General features: G+C 42.2%; 1 protein-coding gene across 1 annotated transcript; it reads right to left on the reverse strand.

Annotated features, from left to right (window-relative positions):
- Positions 1-5799: 5799 nt before the first annotated feature.
- Positions 5800-16740, reverse strand: LOC308130865 (glutathione synthetase-like; the record flags this gene model as incomplete). Its single annotated transcript, XM_080497367.1, has 12 exons — positions 5800-6338; positions 6517-6706; positions 7211-7292; positions 7417-7611; positions 7784-7853; positions 7944-8021; positions 9968-10048; positions 10157-10273; positions 10896-11035; positions 15637-15712; positions 16175-16320; positions 16609-16740. The coding sequence occupies 12 exons, from the start codon at positions 16738-16740 to the stop codon at positions 6215-6217; spliced, it is 1431 nt and encodes a 476-aa protein (XP_080353493.1). The 3' UTR covers positions 5800-6214.
- Between the last annotated feature and the right edge of the window lie 6610 nt (positions 16741-23350).

The following is a 23350-nucleotide window of genomic DNA, read 5'->3' on the forward strand; positions in this document are numbered from 1 at the left end:
ATAATAATAATAATAATAACAATGCAGGAAACCACATCATGCATTAAAATAAATTGGAATCAGTAACTTAATTGAGCCATTAGCAGGATCAACACTGTTTTTCCAAGGCTCACAATGGCCGTCTTAGAATTACATAATTGTGATCATTTGTGAAGATAAACTGGGCTGTTACATTTCCGCCCTTCACAACATCACAGGTCCGCAAAGTAAGTAAATAAGGTTTATTTATAAAGTGCTTTTCACAGATAATTAAAAAAAAATATTACAAAGTGCTGTACGTAATATGTGAGCACTTAAACAACATAAGAATAATTAAGTTAAATAAAAAAAAAGTGGAAGCAACCTAAATATAAAACTTCTTTATTTGCTTTTTAAAGGAGTTTGTAGAGTGGAGCATGCGGAGGGACGGGGGCAAGTCCTTCCATAGTCTGGGAGCTACAGCCTGAAAGCAAAAAGTAGGCAAATGTCCAGGAAAGTGAATCTTTCCGAAACAAAGTTTCATTGTTCATCCACAAGAACAATGAAACTTCCTACCTACTTCTTGCGAAGACCTTGTTTTGTACACGTGTCGCGTTGTGCGCCAACATTTCAAAACTCAGACTCAAGGTTCCCAGGATGGTCCCACATGGTGTCACATCACAATTCTGACCTTAAAGAGAGAACAGGAGCTTCTTTTACGACTCCTGCTCTTCAACTACAAACACAAATTTCCCAGTTCTGAGCTGAATGCATTACACCACAAGTCACATGAGGGTTCGTTATTTACTATCATTTCTCACCTGAGTGAGTTTTCATGTGACTAGTTAAAGTCCCTTTTTGACGAAAGCATTTCCCGCAAGTTTCGCAAGAGTACGGCTTCTCACCTTTGTGAATTCTCATGTGGAGAGTCAAATTACTACTGCGAGTGAAACTCTTCCCGCAGGTTTCACAAGAGTAGGGCCTCTCACCCGTGTGAATCCTCATGTGCTTTGACAAACTACTACTGAGGTTAAAACTTTTACCACAGGTTTCACAAAAATATGGCCTCTCACCAGTGTGAATTCTTGTGTGGACTGTGAAAGAGTAACTTCGGCTGAAACATTTCCCGCAGATTTCACACGAATACGGCTTCTCACCCGTGTGAATTCTGCTGTGGATGGTCAAATGGCCGCTATGACTGAAGCTTTTCCCGCAAATTTGACAAAAATATGGCTTCTCGCTTGTGTGAATCCTCGTGTGCGTGATCAAATTACTTCTCTGACGAAAGGTTTTCCCGCACGTTTCACAGGAGTACGGCTTCTCACCGTCGTGAATTCGCATGTGGATGGGCAAATGATTACTCTGACTGAAACTTTTCCCACACATTTTGCACGAAAATGGTTTCTCACCCGTATGAATTCTCATGTGCGTTAACAAATAACTACTGCGATTAAAGTCTTTACCACATATTTCGCAAGAATATAGCCTCTTATTCGTGTGGATTCTGTAATGAGTGTTCAAGTCCATTTCATCCCAGAAAGATTCTCCACAGACGTCACAAGTTACAGACTTTTCACGTGGAGCACAGTTGTTGTCTGACAAGTGAGACTCGCCGATTTCATGACTGTGATATTTGTGGCAGAGCTCCTCATTAACGTGTGACTCCTCTGGTTCGTCCTGCTCCTCTTTAATCTCTTCAGGTTCGGGTTCACAGTTTTCCTCTTTGACTTGTACACGCTCTGAGTCGTCCTGCTCTCCTTTAACCTGCACAGAGTCCGGTTCCTCCTCTTCTTCTTTAACCTGTTGCCATTCTGAAGCTTCATTTTCCTCTCTAAATTCTGGAAAGTACGGTTCATCCTTGATTTGTTGAGGTTCATCGATCTCAATGATCCGCAGATATTCTCGGGCCTCCTCTTCCACTTTAACTTCGAAATCTTCATTTTCTTCTGTGGATTGAAGAGGTTGCGCTTCCTTCTTCAGAATAATCTCTGTTCCACCCGTTTCCAGTCTCCAGTTTCCCGTCGTGCTGGAAAACATGTTGCTTTGGGACGACTGGGGCCAAAGAGACACAACAAGTTCTTCATGTTATTTTAGAAATACCATCAGAAACATGTATTATTATTATCCTAAATGAATTCAATCCAGGCATTTGACATTTCAAGCATGTGTGAAATTACATATGTACACGTAACTACAACTATACATTCCATGAACACATAGACAAACATATATTTTAATATATAAACTCCCTATTGACAATAGAAATAGATGTATATTTTATTTATTTTTTTAAATTCAGTCTATGAGATGACACACATACTTATAAATAGACATACATTCATCCTGTATCTGATTAAATCCCTGCTAAGAGGTTGGAAGAATTAAAACGTATCTAATCCACTCCTATGACGATTCTGTGCGTCATTTCAATGGACAAAATTCCGATGTTTCATTTGTCAAATTTAACTGCACGACTGATTTCTATGGTGAGATTCGGATCGTTTTGTCACCGTTGACAATGAGCATACTGTGGATGGTGACGAGACACTGACCTCGGATTCCGCTGCTGTCAACGAGTCGCTCATGTCCGTGGATTCAGCCTCGAATGGAGGCTTTCCATGGGGAACAACTGAACAATATAATCACACGAGTGTGCCTTTCTTTTGCTGTGTTATGACGTAAAGCTTCGTTTGTGGTCGAGGTGTACCTCGACTATTTAAAATAAAGCTCATCAGTCTGCTTGTGACTTCTGTTTGTGTTGAAGCCTCAGGGCGCCGCCATGATGGATTTCCTCCAGTCACGCAGAATCTCGCGATAGCTGCAAATTACTCACGTAAACAATCCAGCTTTATTTATAAAGCGTTTCGAAAACAATGGCAGTTAATTTATACGAGCTATTCATTATGTTATTCATATTATTATAATTATAATAATCATCATTCCATTTATTTTAAAAGTAAATACACAAATCCTGTCTTGCTTTTCTTTTGCCGTTTTAAATTGTAAATGTTTGATTGGATGGTGTCCTTGAGTGCCAAAAAAGGTGCCTTCAAATAAAATGTGTTATTTTATTATTATTAATATTATTACAAAATGTGCATCTATGGGATCTCACCCTAACGCTAAAGATACTTAAATAATACTCATAGATATTATAATTTCAATATATTCAAAGTAAACCATCTCTGTATGGATAGATACATTGTTATATTATGAAATAATACATCTTGATAGCCAATGAGAAATGCTTAAAATGTGAAAACGAGTATCTCTGTGACAAACCAAGGGTATGAAAATAACTAAACAATCACTGGACTTAAATAATGTGCCTTTGGTATAGATATTAAAATGCAACAACAAAATCTGAGCTCTCTTTCAAAGACTTGTAGACAAATGATAGCAGAGACAATCAAGACCCCAGCGGTGTAGTGATTATCCTCAGAGACCTAATGTGGGCTTTCCAGGACATTTTCTCATCAAGCATTACTCCCAAAAACACATTTTGATGGACCCTTTCAAGTTATATATCATCAATGGGTATTTGAACTGTTGTATTATTTTTTTGGTTTCCAAAGGACATGAATTTTGTCTTTTGTAGATGAAGTGATAATTTGTTTGCATGAAATTTGTTTGCATGTCATTTCTTTCAAAAGTTGCTCCAAATTCTCCCCGGACATTATAATAGTTGAATCATCTGCAAAAAGTACCCATTTCATGTTTTGTCTTTCATTTGTTTTATTCAAACTGCATTTTAAACCTGGTAGACGTGGCATACAAAGTGAGAAACGCTTTCTCGGTTCTGCCCCCAAGTCCTGGACTTACAAAACAATAGATTCTGTCCAAAACGTGCTTGTCCTGTTCCCAGATGGGAAAAGGTCCAGGTTGCCAGGTCAGAGAGATGAAAGCAGCCAGACGGCCTCGCAAATCAAACCACATTTTTACAATAAACCCTTAGAAAACTACTGCTTATGACGCTCAGCTCGTAGTGAGGCAACAGCAAAGAAACATTTAAATATATTTTTCTTCACATTTTCATACATTTCCAAAAAGAACAAGACAGGAAGATTTAGCAAGTTCCAATAATAACAACTCTTGGCCCATGGGGATGCTCCTTTATACAATTCACAGCAGTGTCAAATGAGTTTGAATTATCATAGAGGCATTAAATCTTCACAGCCACTGTTAAATCATACTGTTTATTTAAAAAAAGAATAGCTGGGATGTGGAGGTGGCTCTTGTTCTGCTCGCCACCCTGCTGGTCAGGGGGAAAACTCCTCCTGCACAAACTCATGTTGCTTTGGGAAAACTGGAGAGTCGAAACAGTTAACGATTAGCTTTTTTCTCCCCCCACCTTTTTTTTTTTTTTGAGCGGTGGGAAAGGTATGGGCGAGCTGGAACCAGCAGGTGGCGGTAGTGCAACTTCACGGAGGTGAAGAAGAAGGAGGAAACCAGTCATCAGGGACGAAAAGGCTGCTGATAAGAGAGACAGAGAAACAATGTAGATAGATAATGCAAGTTTATGGACGCAAACTGCATAAAACACACACACACACACACACACACACACACACACACACACACACACACACACACACACACACACACACACACACACACACACACACACACACACACACACACACACACACACACACACACACACACACACACACACACACGCAATGTTCATTCATTAAAACACGTACCTGATCAAAGTACCTGTACAGTGTAAAAGAAGCAGGGTGTGAACATTGTCTGAAAAACTTGGTAAAACACACCTATTGAGGCATTTGCAGATCTCAACACAAGACAGATCTTCAGTCTTGGACGCCGCCTGATAAATCATCATTTCTAAACACGTAGTTTTACGTACAGCCGAATACTAGAGATCCATCTACATTGAACTTTACGCAAACAGTCCAACCTCAATGTAAACTCTAAAGGGTTAATCCTGGTCCTGTGTTATGGCTTTAATGTTATAATTCTTCTTTATTTATATCATTTACTTTTAATTTATTTTGGTTTTGTAATATTGAACGTGTATTTATGTTTGGCAATGTGTCTATTCCGCCATTTTACTTGAGAGCTATTGAGAGAGAAAAAAACACTTTCTCTGGATGACAAAATAATAAATTCAACATAAATGTTGAGGAGAATTTAAAAACAGGTGATGATTGTTCACCCAGAGCTCTTCTGTACAGAACATGTTACTGTAGCACCACCTGCTGGCTGAAGGCACAAAGTAACACTGGTCTCTCTAGTTGTGGTGCTGATCTTATTTAATAATAATAATTCAAATTAGCAATGCTTCAGTGCTGCAAGGGGTGTGAGGAATAAATCAAATAGCTGCATTCTCAGGTGACTGCTATTTAATGTCAAGTTGAGTTTATGATGACAGTTTTAATCACATGTCTTCTTTTATGTCTTTACAGTCTGGACTCTTGAGCTCTTGACTAACAAAGTAACAATAAAGTTTAATTCACTGGAGTGTTGAGAAAAGAATATGAATCAATAAACATCCTCATTAACCTCCAACATTTCAACAGTAACTCAACTGCAGGGATGTTAACGCTATTTTAAGTCATTTTTCTCAGAAAAAAGGATATATTGGCAGGAAGCCTCGACCTTTATTCAGTCATAAAAGTGTTCAAATGAGTGAAGCGTTGATGTGAGGCTCTGGTGCACCTCATTGATTAAACTCAAGAAAAACAAGGTCACATTTCATGTTTCACATAATTTAATCCTGACTCTTCACCGATCTATGACACAAACTGATATGTTTCATTTGGTTCTTTCGAATTGAAGCCAATAAGTAAACGTCTTCAGGATTTGGTTCTAAGTATCACAATGAAAGTTTAAAAATGTGGCCAAACAGGAATGTGGTGGGTTGCAGCCTTGCTTCACAGTGACAAGGTCCGTCCAATTCTCAGCTGTAAAAACATTCGTCTGTGTGTGTGTGTGTGTGTGTGTGTGTGTGTGTGTGTGTGTGTGTGTGTGTGTGTGTGTGTGTGTGTGTGTGTGTGTGTGTGTGTGTGTGTGTTTCATAGCAGTAATTCAGGCTGGACTGAATCCTCATGTAAATAAACCTGTTAATCTCCATCTCCAATTGTTAAACCATAATATAATAATAAAAAATCTGAAAATGCTGTAGAAATACAAAGACATTTGTGACTCTTCAGTTCTGACGGGGATTTTAAGCTTGTGTCGGCCGTCGTTGAATAATGACACACACACGTCTCAGACAGTTCCCAGCGTCTCAGACCAGCAGGGGGTTGTCCACCACGGAAACCCCAGCAGAGAAGCCGCCGTCCTGGTGCTCTGAACTCTTGGTCCTCAGCAGGTGACCCACACACTGGTTCAGCACCATGGACTCACCTTTCCTGAGGGAGACAGACGACAAGCAGAGGCTGAAGGAGCATCAAACAAACACACTTTTTAATAGATGCACCCTTCTTTATTGTCAAAATTCATACTTGAAGCTGGAGATGAAGTGGAATTGGTGCAAGCGATACATGTCTACTGTATACTGAAAAGTGAGGGCCGGGACGCAGACGTTACCTTACGTAAGCTCCGAAGACTCCCAGCTCACTGAGGCAGCTGCTGAGTTGAAGAGGACCGTCTCTCCTCAGCAAGTAGTTCTGCAGCGGAGCCGGCTGGATCTTGTCCATCAGGATGTAGGCCGTCCGCTCAGAGCTCTGCTTCAGGCCCTCCAGGACCCGGCGGATCTCCGACCCGTAGATGTTGTTTCCTGGAGGAGAGAGTCCAAAACCCTTTAAGTGACGCGTCTTTAAAGAGTCTTCAGTGGACGTCCACTTCTATGGTCTGAGCAGCAGAGAGGATTCAGGCTGAAACTGTTTGAGTTAAAGGTCAAAGGTCACAGTGAAGATAAACCAGTGAACGTGTGACGCTCGTTTTCCTCACGTGAAGAAAAGTTCATCATTGTTCGATTAACACCCTTTAAAATTCATTCAGTCGCTTGTTCATCTGTCATATTCAGAACTAGAACAAAGAGCTTCAGATAACAATACGTGTTATTTGGTTAGAAACTGGTTTCAGCTCTTCAATATTTCTTATTTGAAGCAAAAAGAGGCCAGTGATTCATTTTCTACCAACATGGTGACGACTCTACTGCTTTTAGAGGAGTCAGGACACTGGGGAGCCACAAACATGGTTTTCAAGACTGGTGAGAGTTGAGATTGACGAGATGAGGTTTTAGGACATGTTGAACGTCTGACCCTGATGCTGTCCGTACCTCCTCCCTCTCTCTGGGGCTTCAGGACAAACCGGTCTGGAGCCGCCAAAGCCATCGCCACCGTTTTATCACCTTCTGGGCCCTGAGGAGAACAAAAGAGGCTCAAGACTCACGTCTTCCTGCTCCTTTCACAGCTTCTGGACACATTCCAGGGCAGAAGGTCCCAAACCAAAGCAGCGATGTCGGGGTTTGTGGCGGTTCCCCACCATGTCCAGAGTGTAGAGGCCGGCGAACGTGGCTCGGACCTGCCGCGCCGCCTCCGGCTGGCCGGGGAAGAAGCGCTCCAGGACCCCGGGTCTGGCCAGCTCCTGCTGGACCTTCTTGGTTCCCGCCAGGTGAGCGCTGATGTCTGGACACTTCACGGCCAGCGAGCGCTCCATCAGCAGACGAGCTTCCCACGTCTGCGGAGCACATTCACCTCTGAATCGCTGTGGTGGAAGTTTATTCATCACCTCATTCCTCCGACACTCTGGCTGCTCTTTACTGCCTCTACTGGTGAATCAGTGGTGACGTGATCCTCTTCTCTACTCTATCCAGCTCTTCCATCCTCTCAGTCCTGCCACAGAGTCTCACCTGCTCAGAGGTGTAGTTCTGAGGCGTGTAACCGTTCCTGAAGTAAACCACGGCCACTTCTCTTCCGTCCCTGAAACGAGAAGGTACGTCCAGGTCACGTCCTCCTGCGGTGAGGACGGCAGCTTGGACCCCAGGAGGACGTGACGGAGAGACGACTCACACAAAAAGCCTCTTGTCCTCGTCAAGACGTCCACTTCTGCTGACGTCGTCGAACTGTCGTCTCATGGTGTGAATGTTTCTGGAGAGCAGGAAGCAACGACCAGAGAACACAGGACACACACACACACACACACACACACACACACACACACACACACACACACACACACACACACACACACACACACACACACACACACACACACACACACACACACACACACACACACACACACACACACACACACACACACGAGGGAAACATTATTTATTCTTTAGCATATGGATATCACCAACAACATTTTACTACAATGTGCAGCCTGACAGACATTGTGACTATTGTTTTGTATTAAAACTGTAAACCTCAGTTAATTGCATTTGTGTTTCCATCAATGGACACCCAGAGACACCGGACCCCCGTTGATGGGCATGACATCATCAGCCAAGTGTGTGAAGAGTGAAACTAAAGAATAACGAACAATACTATTCCATCTGATTACTTGTTATGAGGACATAACTATATTTCTGTCTATATTTCTATCAGTCACACTACCACATGGGTGCTTCTGTGTTGGTCTTAATGAGGTGTGATCAGGTGCAGGGAAAGTTGATCTTTATCTAAAATAAAACACTTGGATATTTTTTTAATATTTATTATTATTATTATTATTATTGCCTAAAATACTGATTCATCAAAAGTATTAGTGATTTATCTGCCAAGTTTGAAATCTATCAGAGCACAGGATGTGAAACTTTAGGTTTTGACCCACATTACAACTGTTAACACAGCTAATGAGCGACGACCTGCCAAATGAGGACAACAGGCAGGTTTTCCAGGCAAATTTCAAGCCGAGTGACACTGAACCGGCCAAACCACTTGAATACTTGGGCTGGACCTGCTTATTAGAATGTTGAGGTTGCGGGTGATACATGATTGCATCCATACTTCCACTCCTGGTTCACTTCCTTAACGTTCCATAACGTAACGTAACGATTCCAAAACTCTCTCCATTTCTGCTGCTCGGCTTTCTCCACCTTTCCTCAAGTAGTTTAAGTTTCCATTCAGGACTTCTGAGCCTCTGGCTCTTTATTTGCTTTTAAATTGTGGATGTTCAGACGGGGAGATGGAGGATAGCAGACCACATCAGGTCCGTGGGCCAAAACAGACCAAGAGGCTCCAATCTGGTCCCACCAAGCAAGGAGGTTATAACTTTTAAGTTTTTTTAACTTTTCATTGTATTTTGCACCAGAATGTTTAGTTTAAAATTGACTTTTTGTTGAGATTGTGATCACTTTCACAACTAACTGTTTGATCTTGTAAAAATATAAACAATTCCATTCCATCCACTGTGACCTCCACAAAGAAACACTTTGAAGTGTTAATTTAAAGATTATTCTGACAATATTTTACCAGCCTGGTCACTCAGGATGAAACTGGACTGTTTGTGGTCCCTGAAGTACATTAAATCTTATTTAATCATTATTTTGTATACATCTTATATACTATTGATTCAGTGATGAACCTGTAAATAATCGTAACTTTGGTATTCGGTTCGTTCAATATCAACTGCTCCTACAATTTGTCCTCATGACCCGCCCCTCCGAAGAGAGGACACCTGTCTTCAGGGGACATTTGCCCTTAGATTTCAAGGTTTCCCTACATCAGAGGTTTTACTGTCCAGTTCACCTTTGGCTAAGCCCCGCCCCCAAACACAAACGGACCAATAGCGTTCAACTACACAGATTCCTACAAACATTCTGGTGACATTTAAATTTTTTCCTTGACTGATTAAGTTATTTAAGGCACAAAAATTTCCAGCCAATGTTCCTAGGGCTTATGTAACAGTGATTCAAGGTATCCTGAAAGGATAAATACTAGGGTTTTATTAATCCCATTTTTATAACCCAAACAAAACCTGGACAAATGTTTCCTGTGGATGAAGCTGTGATCACACAAACTCAATGCCACAACTAGAAACAAGGACGTCTCCATTGGGACTTTGGTGTCCCTGAACCCCCCCGTACCTCTTCCACAGCTCGTTCTCAACGCAGCGCTGGTCAAAGATGTTCACTTCGGTTTCCCCCACCAGGAACATGACGACCGCTCTGCAACGACAACGACTCCTGAACAACACTGAGGCCAACAGAATAGAGAATAAAGTCACCTCTGTACATTTCCAGGATCTGGACCGGACGGCTCCATGTGAGCGTCACCTGTCTGATCCGTAGAGCTCCCAGGCCGTGGCGATGGCTCCGGCCAGACCGGCGGCAGGGTTGTTGTCCAGGACGCGCCGGCTCTCCTCCAGTCTGCCGGCCACTTTCAGAACATGTCTGAGGATTAACCAGGAAGCACACCAGCCTGAGGACTGTGGACTGTCCTGTTTCACTTTGTGACTATGCCTTTTGTTGGGACTATATAATAGATTATCATCCTCGTCACCTCAAACCCTGAACACACTGCTGCACCCAAGAACACCCAACCCTTGTTTCTGGGACAATTAAAGACCACCTCTTCCTTGAACAAGTCAACATGAGACAGAGAAACAGTCTGCAGACGGTTGAGGCCAGAGGCCTGATTGAAGAAGAGCGTCTTCAGAAGACCGTAACGAAACAGGTATATGAATGATTTATTTGGCTATTTATATTATTTATTTACTTTTTTGCTTGCAAATATGGACATCTACATAAATATTCATATTGTTGGTAAATATGTGCATAAATAACTATGGGATAGAGTATTGAATGACAAATGATTGAGATGGAGAAGGGGTAGGAGTAAATTAGCTTATGCTTTGTCCTGCTCCATATCAGATGTGTTGGGTCATTATTTATGTATTTATTTGCTTTGCTCTGTTTTTATTTTGTTTTGTTGTTGTTGTTTGAATAATTTCATTTGTTTCTCACATGTCCAAAATAAACCTTTAACAGTTCAATTCATATTCAAATCATTTACCTGTGTACTTCAGGCATGCGTGACGAAATGCCTCCCAAACCGGCGGCGAATGTGTTGATCTCAATTTGTTTGAGCGACGGCGTCCCGTTCTCTCCCTGGTCCAACATGTAGTCAGACCGGTTGAGTCCCAACGTGATGGACTGAGGGAGAAATGACAGACTACTATTGCTCCTATAGAAACTTTGGATACGTATGGCATTGGTGATATAACACATTTGTTTCAACTGACATGTCTGTGTTGCCATCTCAAGTTTGTACCACGCTGCATTAAAGTAAAATCAATAGTTTCTTGGATTAAAACAATGATTACATCAACGGGTGTTGGTATTTAGGTTATGAATGCTTATTGAGAGTCGAATCACCAGTTTCATCCCCCACCCCTGTGTCTCTGACCTGGTCATCTGCAGTACAGGGGCCCCACAGGGGACTGTCCTGGCTCCCTTCCTCTTCACCCTGTACACTGCAGGCTTCTCCCTTCTCTGATGACTCTGCCATTGTTGGCCTCATCATCGATGGGGACGAGGGGGGGGGGGGGGGGGGGGGGGGGCAGATAACTCAACCTGGACTTTGTGGACTGGTGCCAGAGGAACTGCCACCAGATCAATGCAGGTAAAACCGTGGTGCAGGTGGTGGACCTTCGCAGGCAGAGACACACTTCCCCCACACCAGTGAACATCCAGGTGTAGGACATTGAGATAGTGGACTCTTATAAGTACCTGGGTACACCTGAACAATAAACTGGACTGGACCCTGTGGAGGTGGTGGGAGACAGGAGGATGATGACTAAGCTATCCTCCCCGATGGAGAACATTTATTTTATTTTTATTCTCCTATCCTGTACAATGTGTGATTTTAGAGTCAGATTCAGAAAACTTTATTGATCCCAAAGGGCAATTAATTTGTAGCAATACTCAGAGCGGCAGAGCGTTCAGATACATACGACGCACATGGTGGTCGGTACATTACAATGCCAGTCTATGGAGTAGCATCAGGACACCATACACCAAAAGAAAAGCATCGATGACAACACAATATTCCTCCAAACTACACCATTTGAATTTAACGATTTAATCGCGGAGGGCACAAAACAATTGGAAAACCGATCTGTTTTCCGTGCCGGGCATTAAAACAACGCCCTGAGGATGTTGGGGCTGAGCCAGGATGCATTTGGCTTTTTTTTTAGCACCTGCTAAAGAACTCCCGCAAAGAATGGAGGCCCCTCATTGTGACCCCAGTGATTTTGGAGCACGTTTTAACAATGCTCTGGAGCTTCTTTTTGTCCTTCACTGACAAGCCTTGGAACCATAAAAGAAAAAGTGAGGAGGCTTTCAATAAAAGACCAATAAAAGTTATTAAGATTGTCCTTTGTTCTACTATCCTGCCTTGTTGCTGCTGTGACACTGTAAATTTCTCCATCTGTGAGATTACTAAAGGATTATCGCATCTTATCTTTATGATATTTCAGATGCAAATCTGAAATCACAAATACAGGAAATAGGTGAGGTGTGATAAACAACATTTTTAAATGTTGAATTTCTCAAAATTTTCAACTATATCACTTACATCTAGGATTTAGGCAAAGTTGTTGCACTTTTTTCAAGCATTTCTCAAGTCACAGTTTCACATTTCCGGATTTCCGCGCTGCAGAATCCTCATTTGAAATATGAACGCCAACCTTGTGATTTATGTTGACTACAGTCAGACCACTGAGACGGCCCTGAGACAGTGTTGACCTGAGATAGGGCTGGATCAACTTGAGTTTGGAAAAGCTCCTCTCTGCTGAAGAAACTGTGACTGGTATAGTCACAACAACATGAAAAGCAACCCACATGTTTGGATACATTTCTGAGAGAAGCTTTTCCTATTTGAATGTCAGTAACTCCAGAGCAACCTTGGTTGATGGCGGGTCCGGCAGGCTTCTCACCTCCCCAGTAAGTTCTTCCCCATCAAAATCAGGCTGTCCAAGTTCAGGTGTGGTGAAGAGCCCTTGCTTTGACTATCATATCTTGATCGTGTAGCAGTGTTTCTTTGTAGACTTCAGTCTCTTTTCTGTTAAAGGTATACAGGAGGATTTTCAGGAATTTTAGGAAAGAACCGCCCTCTCCACCGTTTGAAAAAAATGCGCATGCGCAACGCTGTACCTGCTCCCGAGACGGAACGCCTACTAAAACGCGTGCGAGAGACATGCACGAGCCCAGTTCTCCTCGTGCACGCTCTGTTTACAAGTCACAAGTCGGCATCGCTCACTTTACAAGAAGATTTGCACCAGAGGGGGTGAAACTGTGTAAAAATGTCCGAGAATAATGCGTCGGGTCAGCCACCGGCATGATGAGGACCGTGTGGAGTGAGCTGCGCGCAGGGACGAGCACGTACGACGGGCTTACGTCATAAATCACCAGAATGATTGACAATTGGGAGGACCAGTTATTTTGATGATCCACCCGGAAGAAGAAAATCCTCTACTATACCTTTAACACTGCATCGATATCCATTGCTTCCCAACAGTCTTTGGCTGAGTTTTGTGCAGCCAGAAAGCCTGTGATCAGTTGTTCTGAAGAGAAGCTCCAGTTTTTGTCAGCATGCTGACTGCCGCATCAAGCAGCGTAGTCTTTAACTTTATAACTTTGTTCACGTGTTGTATTTCACTGAAGATGTTCAGTATGGTTGGGCAGGCAGGACATGGCATGATGATGTCATCAATACCTACACCAATGACAAATATATACTAAGGCAAGTACAGCTGAACATTAATAAATGAGAGTACTCTTTTCACCTCATAACATCTACAATCAGGGATGCCTTTTATATTGTCACCCTATAGGAACACCATGGCAGGAAGACAAGACACACAAAACCCTCTTCACTCCTGGTTGCCAACTTCCAACTATTAAATGAAACTAAACTAGATCAACTAACTACACGAATTAAGCAACAAAAACACAACACAATCATTCCAACACGAACAAGCCTAATATAACCGCAAATAAAGACATTTAAACACTGCCTACCCAACTCCCATAATGCATTGCAGCAATCAGCTCCATGATGCTACAATATGTTTCGGCTGGCAAGTGTTAATCTAACAAAATCCAGATTGTGAAACACCTTTAAAGAAGCTTAAACAATTATTCAATGGGTCTCCAGACTCTCCCAACAAGAATGATCTTATGACATGGCAGCACCTGTGTTGTTTATGTTGGAAACACAGAAACATGGAGAAAATGACAACACCTCTGACAGCTGAGCTGTCTGTGGTGCTGAAACCACTCCTGCAGAGCGTCTGCTCCCCAAATTAACATGAAAGTACGAACACATTTTCTGACCTTTACTTTTCTGAAGGTCTGGTAGCTCAGGTGCGTAGCAGCAGTGTAGCAATTCACTAATGCACTGTGAATGTACGTATAGCATTTAGCATAGCACAGTTACATCCAAAGGCAGCGTAGCGATCTGCCTTTTTATGTAAATCATTTTCATATTGGGGAACTGACTGTGCATGAGAAAACATATCCATACACAGGTTGTGACCAGCAAAGGCAGATTGTGCCTTCAAGAGTGGGTGTGGCCTTCAGGAGGGGGTGTGGCCTTCATGAGGAGGTGTGGCCTTCATGAGGAGGTGTGGCCATCAGGAGAGGGTGTGACCATCAGGAGAGGGTACGGCCTTCAGTAAAAATTGTGGCCTTTGGGAGGGGTGTGCCCTTCAGGAGAAGGTGTGGCCTTCAGGAAAGGGTGTGACCTTCAGGGGGTGCAGCCTTCAAGAGAGGGTGTGTCCTTCAGGAGAGGGTACTGCCTTCAGTGGGGGTATGGCCTTCAGTAGAAGTTGTGGCCTTTGGGAGGGGTGTGGCCTTCAGGAGGGGGTGTCGCCTTCAGGAGGAGGTATGGCCTTCAGGGGGTGTGGCTTTCATGAGAGGGTGTGGCCTTCAGGAGAGAGTGTGGCCTTCACAATAACAGTGCAGTGACTTGTGCAGCCTCTCTGTCGTACCAGGAAATAGCAGTGTTAACTAATTTGGGTTATGAAAAGCACAAAATGCTGACAGTTTCAAACCTATAGGTTCTGTAAGCTACCGGAAATTGAAAAATAAATAATAATTATGTTATAGTTAAAGAAATAATCTAAATCAATATTTCATTCATTTCAATGCCTTGGGTAGGCACTGCCTCCTCTGCCTACCCTGACTGCACGTCACTGATGATGTCACACCAGATAACCATACATAGTGGAAATCCTAAAGAACCCATCTCTTCTGCCAAGGAATGGGGCTGAACTTTAATGATTGGGCCTTTTGTTTGGCTCCTTACTTCCTCTTCTCTCCCATCTCGTCTCTGACCACATATTGAGGGTCACATTGGTCACATGTTTTGCAAGAATGTCCCATTTAAGTGTCGCCACTGAAAACAATGAGTGCAGCTTCTGGAGGATTCCAAAAAAATCCCTTCGCGTCATTGGAGTAATCACCAGGTTGACTGGTATGACCACCACATGGAACAAGTCGAGCTCTTGATTTGTCTCCAGAAGCCTGTCCTGTACTCCTTTATTTTTCCCCTCATTTGTTCGGTCAGGATTTAGCGTGAAATGCCGGCGATCAGCAGGCTGATTGAGATGTAAAAATAGTGACGAGGCACTTTGCATTGACCATTTATGGTAAAACAAAACAAAAAAAATTGGGCGTGCTTACTGGGTGTTTTTTTACTTCATCAAGTTCTTCACTCAATCTTTAAAGCAGTTTGAAAGATGGAGACGTACCTGAGATTTTCCTTCTTTGAGGATCTGCTGGTGGATCCTGAACAGCCTGGCGGTGAAATCATCCACTGCGATGGTGCTGTGAACAAAATGCCACTGTTATTATTAAAACAGAAATACTTTTTCACAGAGAAGTATCACCGGAGAGTCACACTATCAATCGATCTTTGGCAAGGGGCCTCCCCCTCCAGTTATTATCACAAGCTGTTGCAGCTGACTGCATGTTCACATGGCAGCTGCTGTCAGTGTAGAAGCCACACGGCACTGGACAGCGCTCAGCCACTCAGCTTGTTTTTCCAAACACCAGTGCTCTTTTTCTTGCTCCTAATCTACACCAGCTGTAGCTACACGTGGTTTTCTCTCACACGGACATCTGCCGTTTCCCCCAGCAGCATTTCAGAAACCCCAAAATCTAATCAACGAATCTAATCATCTATTTGATTTACACACATCTGATAACAGGTTTGTTGAGAACGTGAGAGCAGAGCAGAGCCTCGGGCAGAACGTTTTCCAGGTAGCGTTGGTTGTCGCTACAACTCGCCTCGCTAAAGCCTCCTGCAGGAAGTCCCCGTCCTGACAGACCCGGTCCAGCAGGGTGTTGTAGTGGGTCTGCACCGCCAGGGCCTGGAGGAACACGGACCGGGGAACGGGCGACGGGAAGAGCGCGAATGGAGCGAAGCTCACCAGCTGAAAAACAACGTGTGCACGTTACGAGAAGAGAATGCTGACACGACATGTATATTAGAGATGAACTTCAACATGCAAAAGTGGTTCCCAAGTTTGAGAGAGTAACTAACATCTATTATTAGCACCAGGGCCACCAGTTAACAAGGAAACCAGTTAATCTGAACCACTGGAAAGCTCCTCTCCCCAACATGGGCCTGGAGTACGTGTGGACGGACACAGACTAGGACTACTCCAGTACTGTGCATACAACAAGTCAGTCAAATCCAGCATGTGTTGCAGGAAGTGTACCTCTGAGGAGTTGGGGCTCTCCTGGATCCTCAACAAGACGCCGTGGAGAAGCGCCGCGTCTTTCGCCACTTCTGCCAAGTCTTTGATGAGGGCGGCGTTCATCATCACCTCGTCTGGTATCCCCTGGGCCATCCTGGGTCGCCTGCCTCGTGAAAAACCAAAGAAAAGTCTGGGTGGAATTGCACATTATGAACTTCGTGACTCCCAATTCTCCCTTCAGGCATCTGAAGGTGTCTGTTCCCATGCAGTCTATGTGACTGTGTATCCGGGCCGGTTTAGACAGGCACATAACAGGAGGCTGACAGAAATGTGAAGAGAACATGTGGTCGCGGCAGCGGTGGGGTGTCATGTGGTAATTCTTCCCACTGATGAGACTCAGTAAACCTGTGAGTCTCATTTGCTCTTATTAAAAGTCTCAATGTAAAACAGCATTATGAGACCAAACATAAAGATCTTGAACAGACGGACCCATTCAAATCCGAACTGAGATCAGAGAGAATTAGTAGCCTGACAGTCCAGTAGGACCAGGACCATTGCATCAGGACCCTAACCTAAATTGGTATTCTACATAACTTATTATCGGTCGCTTCTTTTAACTTTTTACATTACTGCACTATGTCCTTGGGTGTGTGTGAGCGGGGGTGTGTGAGAGCTGAATGTGTGTGTGAAATGCTTAGGTTATTCTGTATATATGGTGCGTCTGCTGAGATGAATGCAATGTTGAATGTGAGAATGGCTGCCAGTGTTTATTGTATGTCTACTGTGTTTTTAGCTACACCGTAATTTCGTTGTGCAATTTATTGTACAATGACAATAAAAGCTTCTAATCTAATCTGATCTAACCCTGGTCTTGAGAGTCCCGTATGACCAGTTCACCAGGATCCTCCAGATGTTTGTTGTTTTTTGCTGATTGTCAACTTCAGTAGTCGTTTTGACAGCTTCAGCTTTGGACAGCAGCTCACTATGCTCACTCAGATCCATTTCTCATCACAGATGTCAGGAGATTCTCAGAAGACGTTTCGATGGGTAAATGCTGTGCCTCTCCGGGTGCTGACGGTTGGTCTCCAAGCAGATGTGTCCTGGAAGAGCCGTTTGTAAGAACTGATGCTTCCACTGTGAAAATGTCTCTGGACATTTACACACAACAGTGCGGCAGATTTCTCAACAATGAACAGAACCAAAACTCAAGATGCTTCCAGAGTCACCAGTGATCCTCCACCCGAGTCTCAGAGGCTCTGAACTGAGTCTTTGTCAGTCGTCAGCATGTGCTTATATTTATTATCTGTAAAATTTGTTTTATTGTTCTCAAGTCAAGTTTGTCAACATGCACAATTTGAACATGTTATTTCTTTCCCCTCATTTTGAAAATGAGCCTGATGTTTGTTTAGCTAATGAAAGAATATTGTATCAGCAGACATACATATAATTTCAGTTCCATGTTACATGATAATTATAGTCAAACTGGTTTTGAATTACACTGAATTCATTTGATCTGACAGTCCGCTGTTGATTCCAGGCAGATGTTGATGGAACTACCAGGCGACTTAAATATATATCCATCCATCTTCTGATCGGTTGAAAACCAGGTATTTTAAAGTTCCCAATTAACTTCATAAGCATGTTTTTAAACTGTGGGAGGAAAGTGGAGTGTCCTTAAATAATATGAACCACACTAAAATGTGTAAATGTGGATAAAATGTTGTTAAAATGGTTAGCCATTCAGATCTTCTGGACTTTTGCGTCAAGAAATTTTGCAAAACTAGACCTCAGAATAGTTTAATTGAATACCCCTGAACTTTATCAAATATATCCCAATCCAATAATAACACTTACAGCTATTAATAAAACTAAAAGGAACAGGCGAAGTTATTAAAAAATCTATTTACCATGTCTTGAGAATAAAACTGAAAAACAGAATTAAAATATAATAATAATTAATAACAAAATAAAAGATCCACCCAGATCTACAGACCAACAACTTAACATATATTTAAATTGAGTGGCCTGATTGGAAGAGTAAGACTTCAATAGGACCTCTCATTATAGCCAGTATTCACAACACTGAAAAGGATTAAAAAATAAAACAAAGAAACAACAAAACAATTAATCTTACAATTTCCTGTAATTTGTAGAAACATTTAAACTTCTTTTTTGTTTTTTTGTATTGTTTTAAGTTTGTTTTGCGAGCTGAAATCCTCCACTCTCCTTTCTCCTCAATCCAAACACTGTCTCCTGTGAGAAACTGAGAGAAGAACAATGGGCCTGTTGAGTAAACAATTATATATGCATTTTTGTTGTTGTTGTTAATTATCTCACCAGTCGCTATAATGATGATAAGTATTATGCTGCGTCTCTTGCTGTTGTGTGCAGTCATATTGTTTTGTCCTGCTTACCTACAAATTAAATCCAGTTTGTAGGTCATTTACAGTGATTTACTGTTGATATGTTTCTTATCTAGGTCTCTTCATTATCATTCCATTTCAGCCACTTCTAGCTTTGTTTGATTGAATACAAATGTTTATAATCCACATAACATTTTTTTATATTGAGAGACGCCCCAGAGATGAAAATGATTGTACTTTTAAACAGCTAGTGAATAAAGAGCACTTATCAATGTGACTGTTTTATTAACAGACTTGTAAACAAATACCAGCAGATGCTTCATTCGTCCCTTTTAGAAAATGAATGTGTTTTACTGGAAATGACAGTTCGTCATCATGTATATTTTCAAACACCTCATCTTTCAAAGCATTTCAGAATGTTTTGAAAGAAACCTAAAAAAAGAAATTGCAAAATAAACTGTGTTTATATTTTCAGTCATGAATAAATATGAAGATATCTAAATATTTATAAACATTAACAAACCCTCACACATTTGTAAAATTCTCAACACATTCCTGTTTGTGTGCATCAAAAAATAACTTTGCTGTCGGGTGTCGTTTTGTTGTTTGTTTCTGTCTTTCTTTCTGTACGTTGGAAAGCAAAATTTAAAAAAGAAAAAGAAAAAACAGAACTATATTGGAGAAAGGTGAACGTGACCTGCAGCTTTTCAGCCAAATGTCTTCTTTCAAACCGGTAAATTAAAAGAGGCGTAACAGAGTTGATAATAGAGACTCACCTTTTGTTGTCTTCATCTCAACATCTAGTAGAAACGCTGAGAACACACCAGAACCGACTTCAAGTCAATCACAGAGCAGGTCTGATGGGGGATTTAAAAGTCTCCCCAAGTCTTGACATCTAATTATGCTGATTGGTTTAATTTCACACCAGTCATTCATATTGATCAGTAACTGGTTAGACCTCTACAAAGCCCCGCCTCCCGGGGTAGCTCCCGGTAGCTGATTCCAAAAACAAGTAGCTCAAAGGAATTGTGTGATTTTAGACCGGTCGCACTCACATCGCTTGTGATGAAAACTTTTGAGAAAATTTTAAAGTCTGAGATTCTATTTTTAACTGAGGGGAAACTTGACCCACTTCAATTTGCCTACCAGCAAAACAAAGGGGTGGAGGACGCAACACTTTTCATACTGAACACTGTGTATAAGCACCTGGACAAAACCGGGGCTCATGTAAGACTTTTATTTGCGGATTTTTCTTCTGCCTTCAATAAGATGCAGCCCCACATCCTGATTGAAAGACTGGCCACTGTTTTTAATTTGCCTGACCAGCTTCTTTTATTGATTTTAAATTTCCTCACGGACAGGACCCAGCGATTGCTTGTGAATGGTCAGATGTCCCCAGCGTCAAGCTCAAACACCGGATCTCCTCAGGGGTGTGTCCTGTCCCCCCTCTTGTTCATCCTGTATACGGACAGTTGTCGGGTCACTCAGAAAAACCGGTTCCTGGTCAAGTTTTCAGACGATACAGTCTTGGTGTCCTTACTTTCGGGATCTGGAAAGAACCACGGTCCTGCGTTGACCGAGTTTGTCCAATGGTGTGACAGCAACTACTTGGATCTAAACGTCTCCAAAACCAAGGACATGGTCATTGACTTTAGACGCACCACAGCGCCCCCTTGTGGTAGCAGTGACATTCATGGGGAAGTGGTTGAAGTGGTGGAAAAGTACAAATACCTTGGTTCTTGGATTGACAACAAGTTGTGGTTTGAAGCAAACACTGACTCTATTTTTAAACGTGGTCAGCAGAGAATCTATCTTTTAAGGAAACTTAACTCTTTTAATGTAAATGAAAACATTCTCTGCAACTTTTTCTGCTGTTTCATAGAGAGTCTCTTAACTTTTTCACTTGATTGGTGGTTCAAGTGTTTGTCTATGAAAGATAAAAATAGACTGCAAAACATCGTCAAAATCTGCTCTAAGATCATTGGCGTTAAACAAAAAGACCTAGAGTCCCTATGGAAGGAGAGGGCTCTAAAGAAGGCTAAATGTATCTTGGGTCAGCCCCTCCATCCTCTGTCCTCAGAGTTTTCACTCATGCCTTCTGGACGCCGTTTTTATGTACCCTTTTGGAAAACAAATCGTTTTTCCAACTCTTTTGTCCCCTCTGTCACTGCACTGTTAAATTATGAAGGGAGTGTGTTTAATTAACATAGACCGTATTGTAATGGGTCCTCTTAAACTCAATTATTGTCCGTTCTGTTGGAAGTGACACACAGTGAGTGTTTGTGATGTGTTTGTGCAATGTTGTGATTTATGATTGGCTACAAATGAATTGCCCTTTGGGACCAATAAAGTTTTCTGAATCTGAATCTGAATCTGAATCAGCTTTCACAGTGAAAAGTGACGAGGAACCCGGCTCTTTAAACTGAGTCAAGGGCTTTTGAGTCGTTCATCTAAGTGAACCGGGTGTCTGAATCATGAGTCATTTGAGTCAGTTGCACATGCGCACCATTTCCACCTTCTCCCGGAGCTGGACGCTCAGCTGAACCTCGCCACGAAGCGCGGGGAACGACACGTATCAATGGGAAGATGCTTCAACACTTGTGAGAAGTAAACAATAAGTTGACACTAGTTTTTATTGGTCTGTTTATTCTACATTATTGTTGTTGTTTTTGAGGATTATTTGAACCAGGAACTAAGTTAAATATACCACTAAACGTAAAGTAAATAACAGGTATCCAGAATGATAATATACTTCATATATTTATATACTTCATATATTTCAAGCTGAGTCGAGCATGCACACTGAACGCTTCATATGAGCTCAAGCAGCTGGTAGCAGCTATTAGCACTAGTGGCAAGGCTACTAGCACTAGTAGCTGCTTTTAGCAACTATTAGCAGTAGCGGCAAAGCTATTAGCGCTAGTAGCTGATTTTAGCAGCTATTGGCACTAGCGGCAAGGCTACTAGCACTAGTAGCTGCTTTTAGCATCTTTTAGCACTAGCAGCAAGGCTACTAGCGCTAGTAGCTGCTTTTAGCAGCTATTAGCACGAGCGGAATCCGAATTAATAAACGTCACCACTACACCTCAACAGTGCAACAACAACAAAACTGCAGAGATGACACACCATTTTTTTGTATTTTCCTGCATAAAAAGACATATCGGCAAGAAGCCCCACCCCTTTTTAAAAAACAATCAATCAATGACCGACTGGTGCAAATAAATAAATAGATAAATAGTGCAACAACAGACTACAACTACATCTCTGGGTAAATAAATAGCAGCAATAGTAAAAATGTGATAATAAAACGGTGAGTCAGATCTAAATACAACAAAGAATGAAGGTCAAAGGTTAAATATGTATCAGCAGGTGCAGGAGGCAGGGGTCAGCAGAGTTTTTGGCAAAACTGGCTGTAATTTTTATGTTCAGAGGACGGGGGATGTTGTCGCAAGCTGCTGAAAAGTTATTTGTAATCTAACTTAGTTAGCTTGAAAAACAAGTAATCAGGATTCTGATTTCTTTTTCAAGGTAACTGTGATAACACTGCTTAAATAGCAACAACAACAACAACAACAACAATAATAATCCAAACGTATTCTAACCTTTGAGTGGAAAAGGGATGTTCATTTCTCATTGAGCATGACATCCTGGATCAGGGCAGCAGGATGACGACGGGTGTTCTAAAACTCAGCTTGACAACTTTTGGGCTTTTCGCTAACTGTTTTCAAATCAGAGGCAAATCTCACAAACCTCAACAGCAACTTCTGCTGACGCTTACATTTGCTAACGCCGGCGTTTTATCTGGACAAACGACGTCGCACACATTCCCCCGACAGTTCTTCATGAACTCCCCCTCGCTAAACCGCCCGTCTTGATTTGGCCTTTCACCTTGAATCTCCACGGCCACAGTGAAACTTGATTTCACAGCAGCTTCACTTGTCATTTCACTTGTAAAAAGTCCACTGGGATGTCGGATTCTTCTTCAACTCCTCAAGTTTAGTCTCATAATGCCGTCTTAGGTCACGCTCCTTCATTACAATGACATTACTTCCACAAACCTGACACACGGGTTTACCTGCAATTTCAGTCAACATACACTCATTCTCCCTGCTTTTTCAAAAGCCTGTTTTCAGAATCAACTTTTCTCTTGGCCACTGCTGGTGTCTCGCTTTGATTTGACATAATGATCCACAGGCGTAGCTCTGATGTCGTGGAGGCGGATCGCAGTTGGCTGCAATCGCACTGCATTGTGGGATTTGTAGCGTGTTATTTGTGACCCTATCGTATCACAGGGTCACAAAATAAAAAAACAAATATATAAAATGATCTGACGGGCTGCATATGGCGGGCCGGAAATGGCCTGAGGGCCTTGAGTTTGACACATGTGCTCCAAACTGTGG

This window comes from Blennius ocellaris (genome assembly GCF_963422515.1).
Source record: "Blennius ocellaris genome assembly, chromosome: 5".
Lineage (NCBI taxonomy): Eukaryota > Metazoa > Chordata > Actinopteri > Blenniiformes > Blenniidae > Blennius > Blennius ocellaris.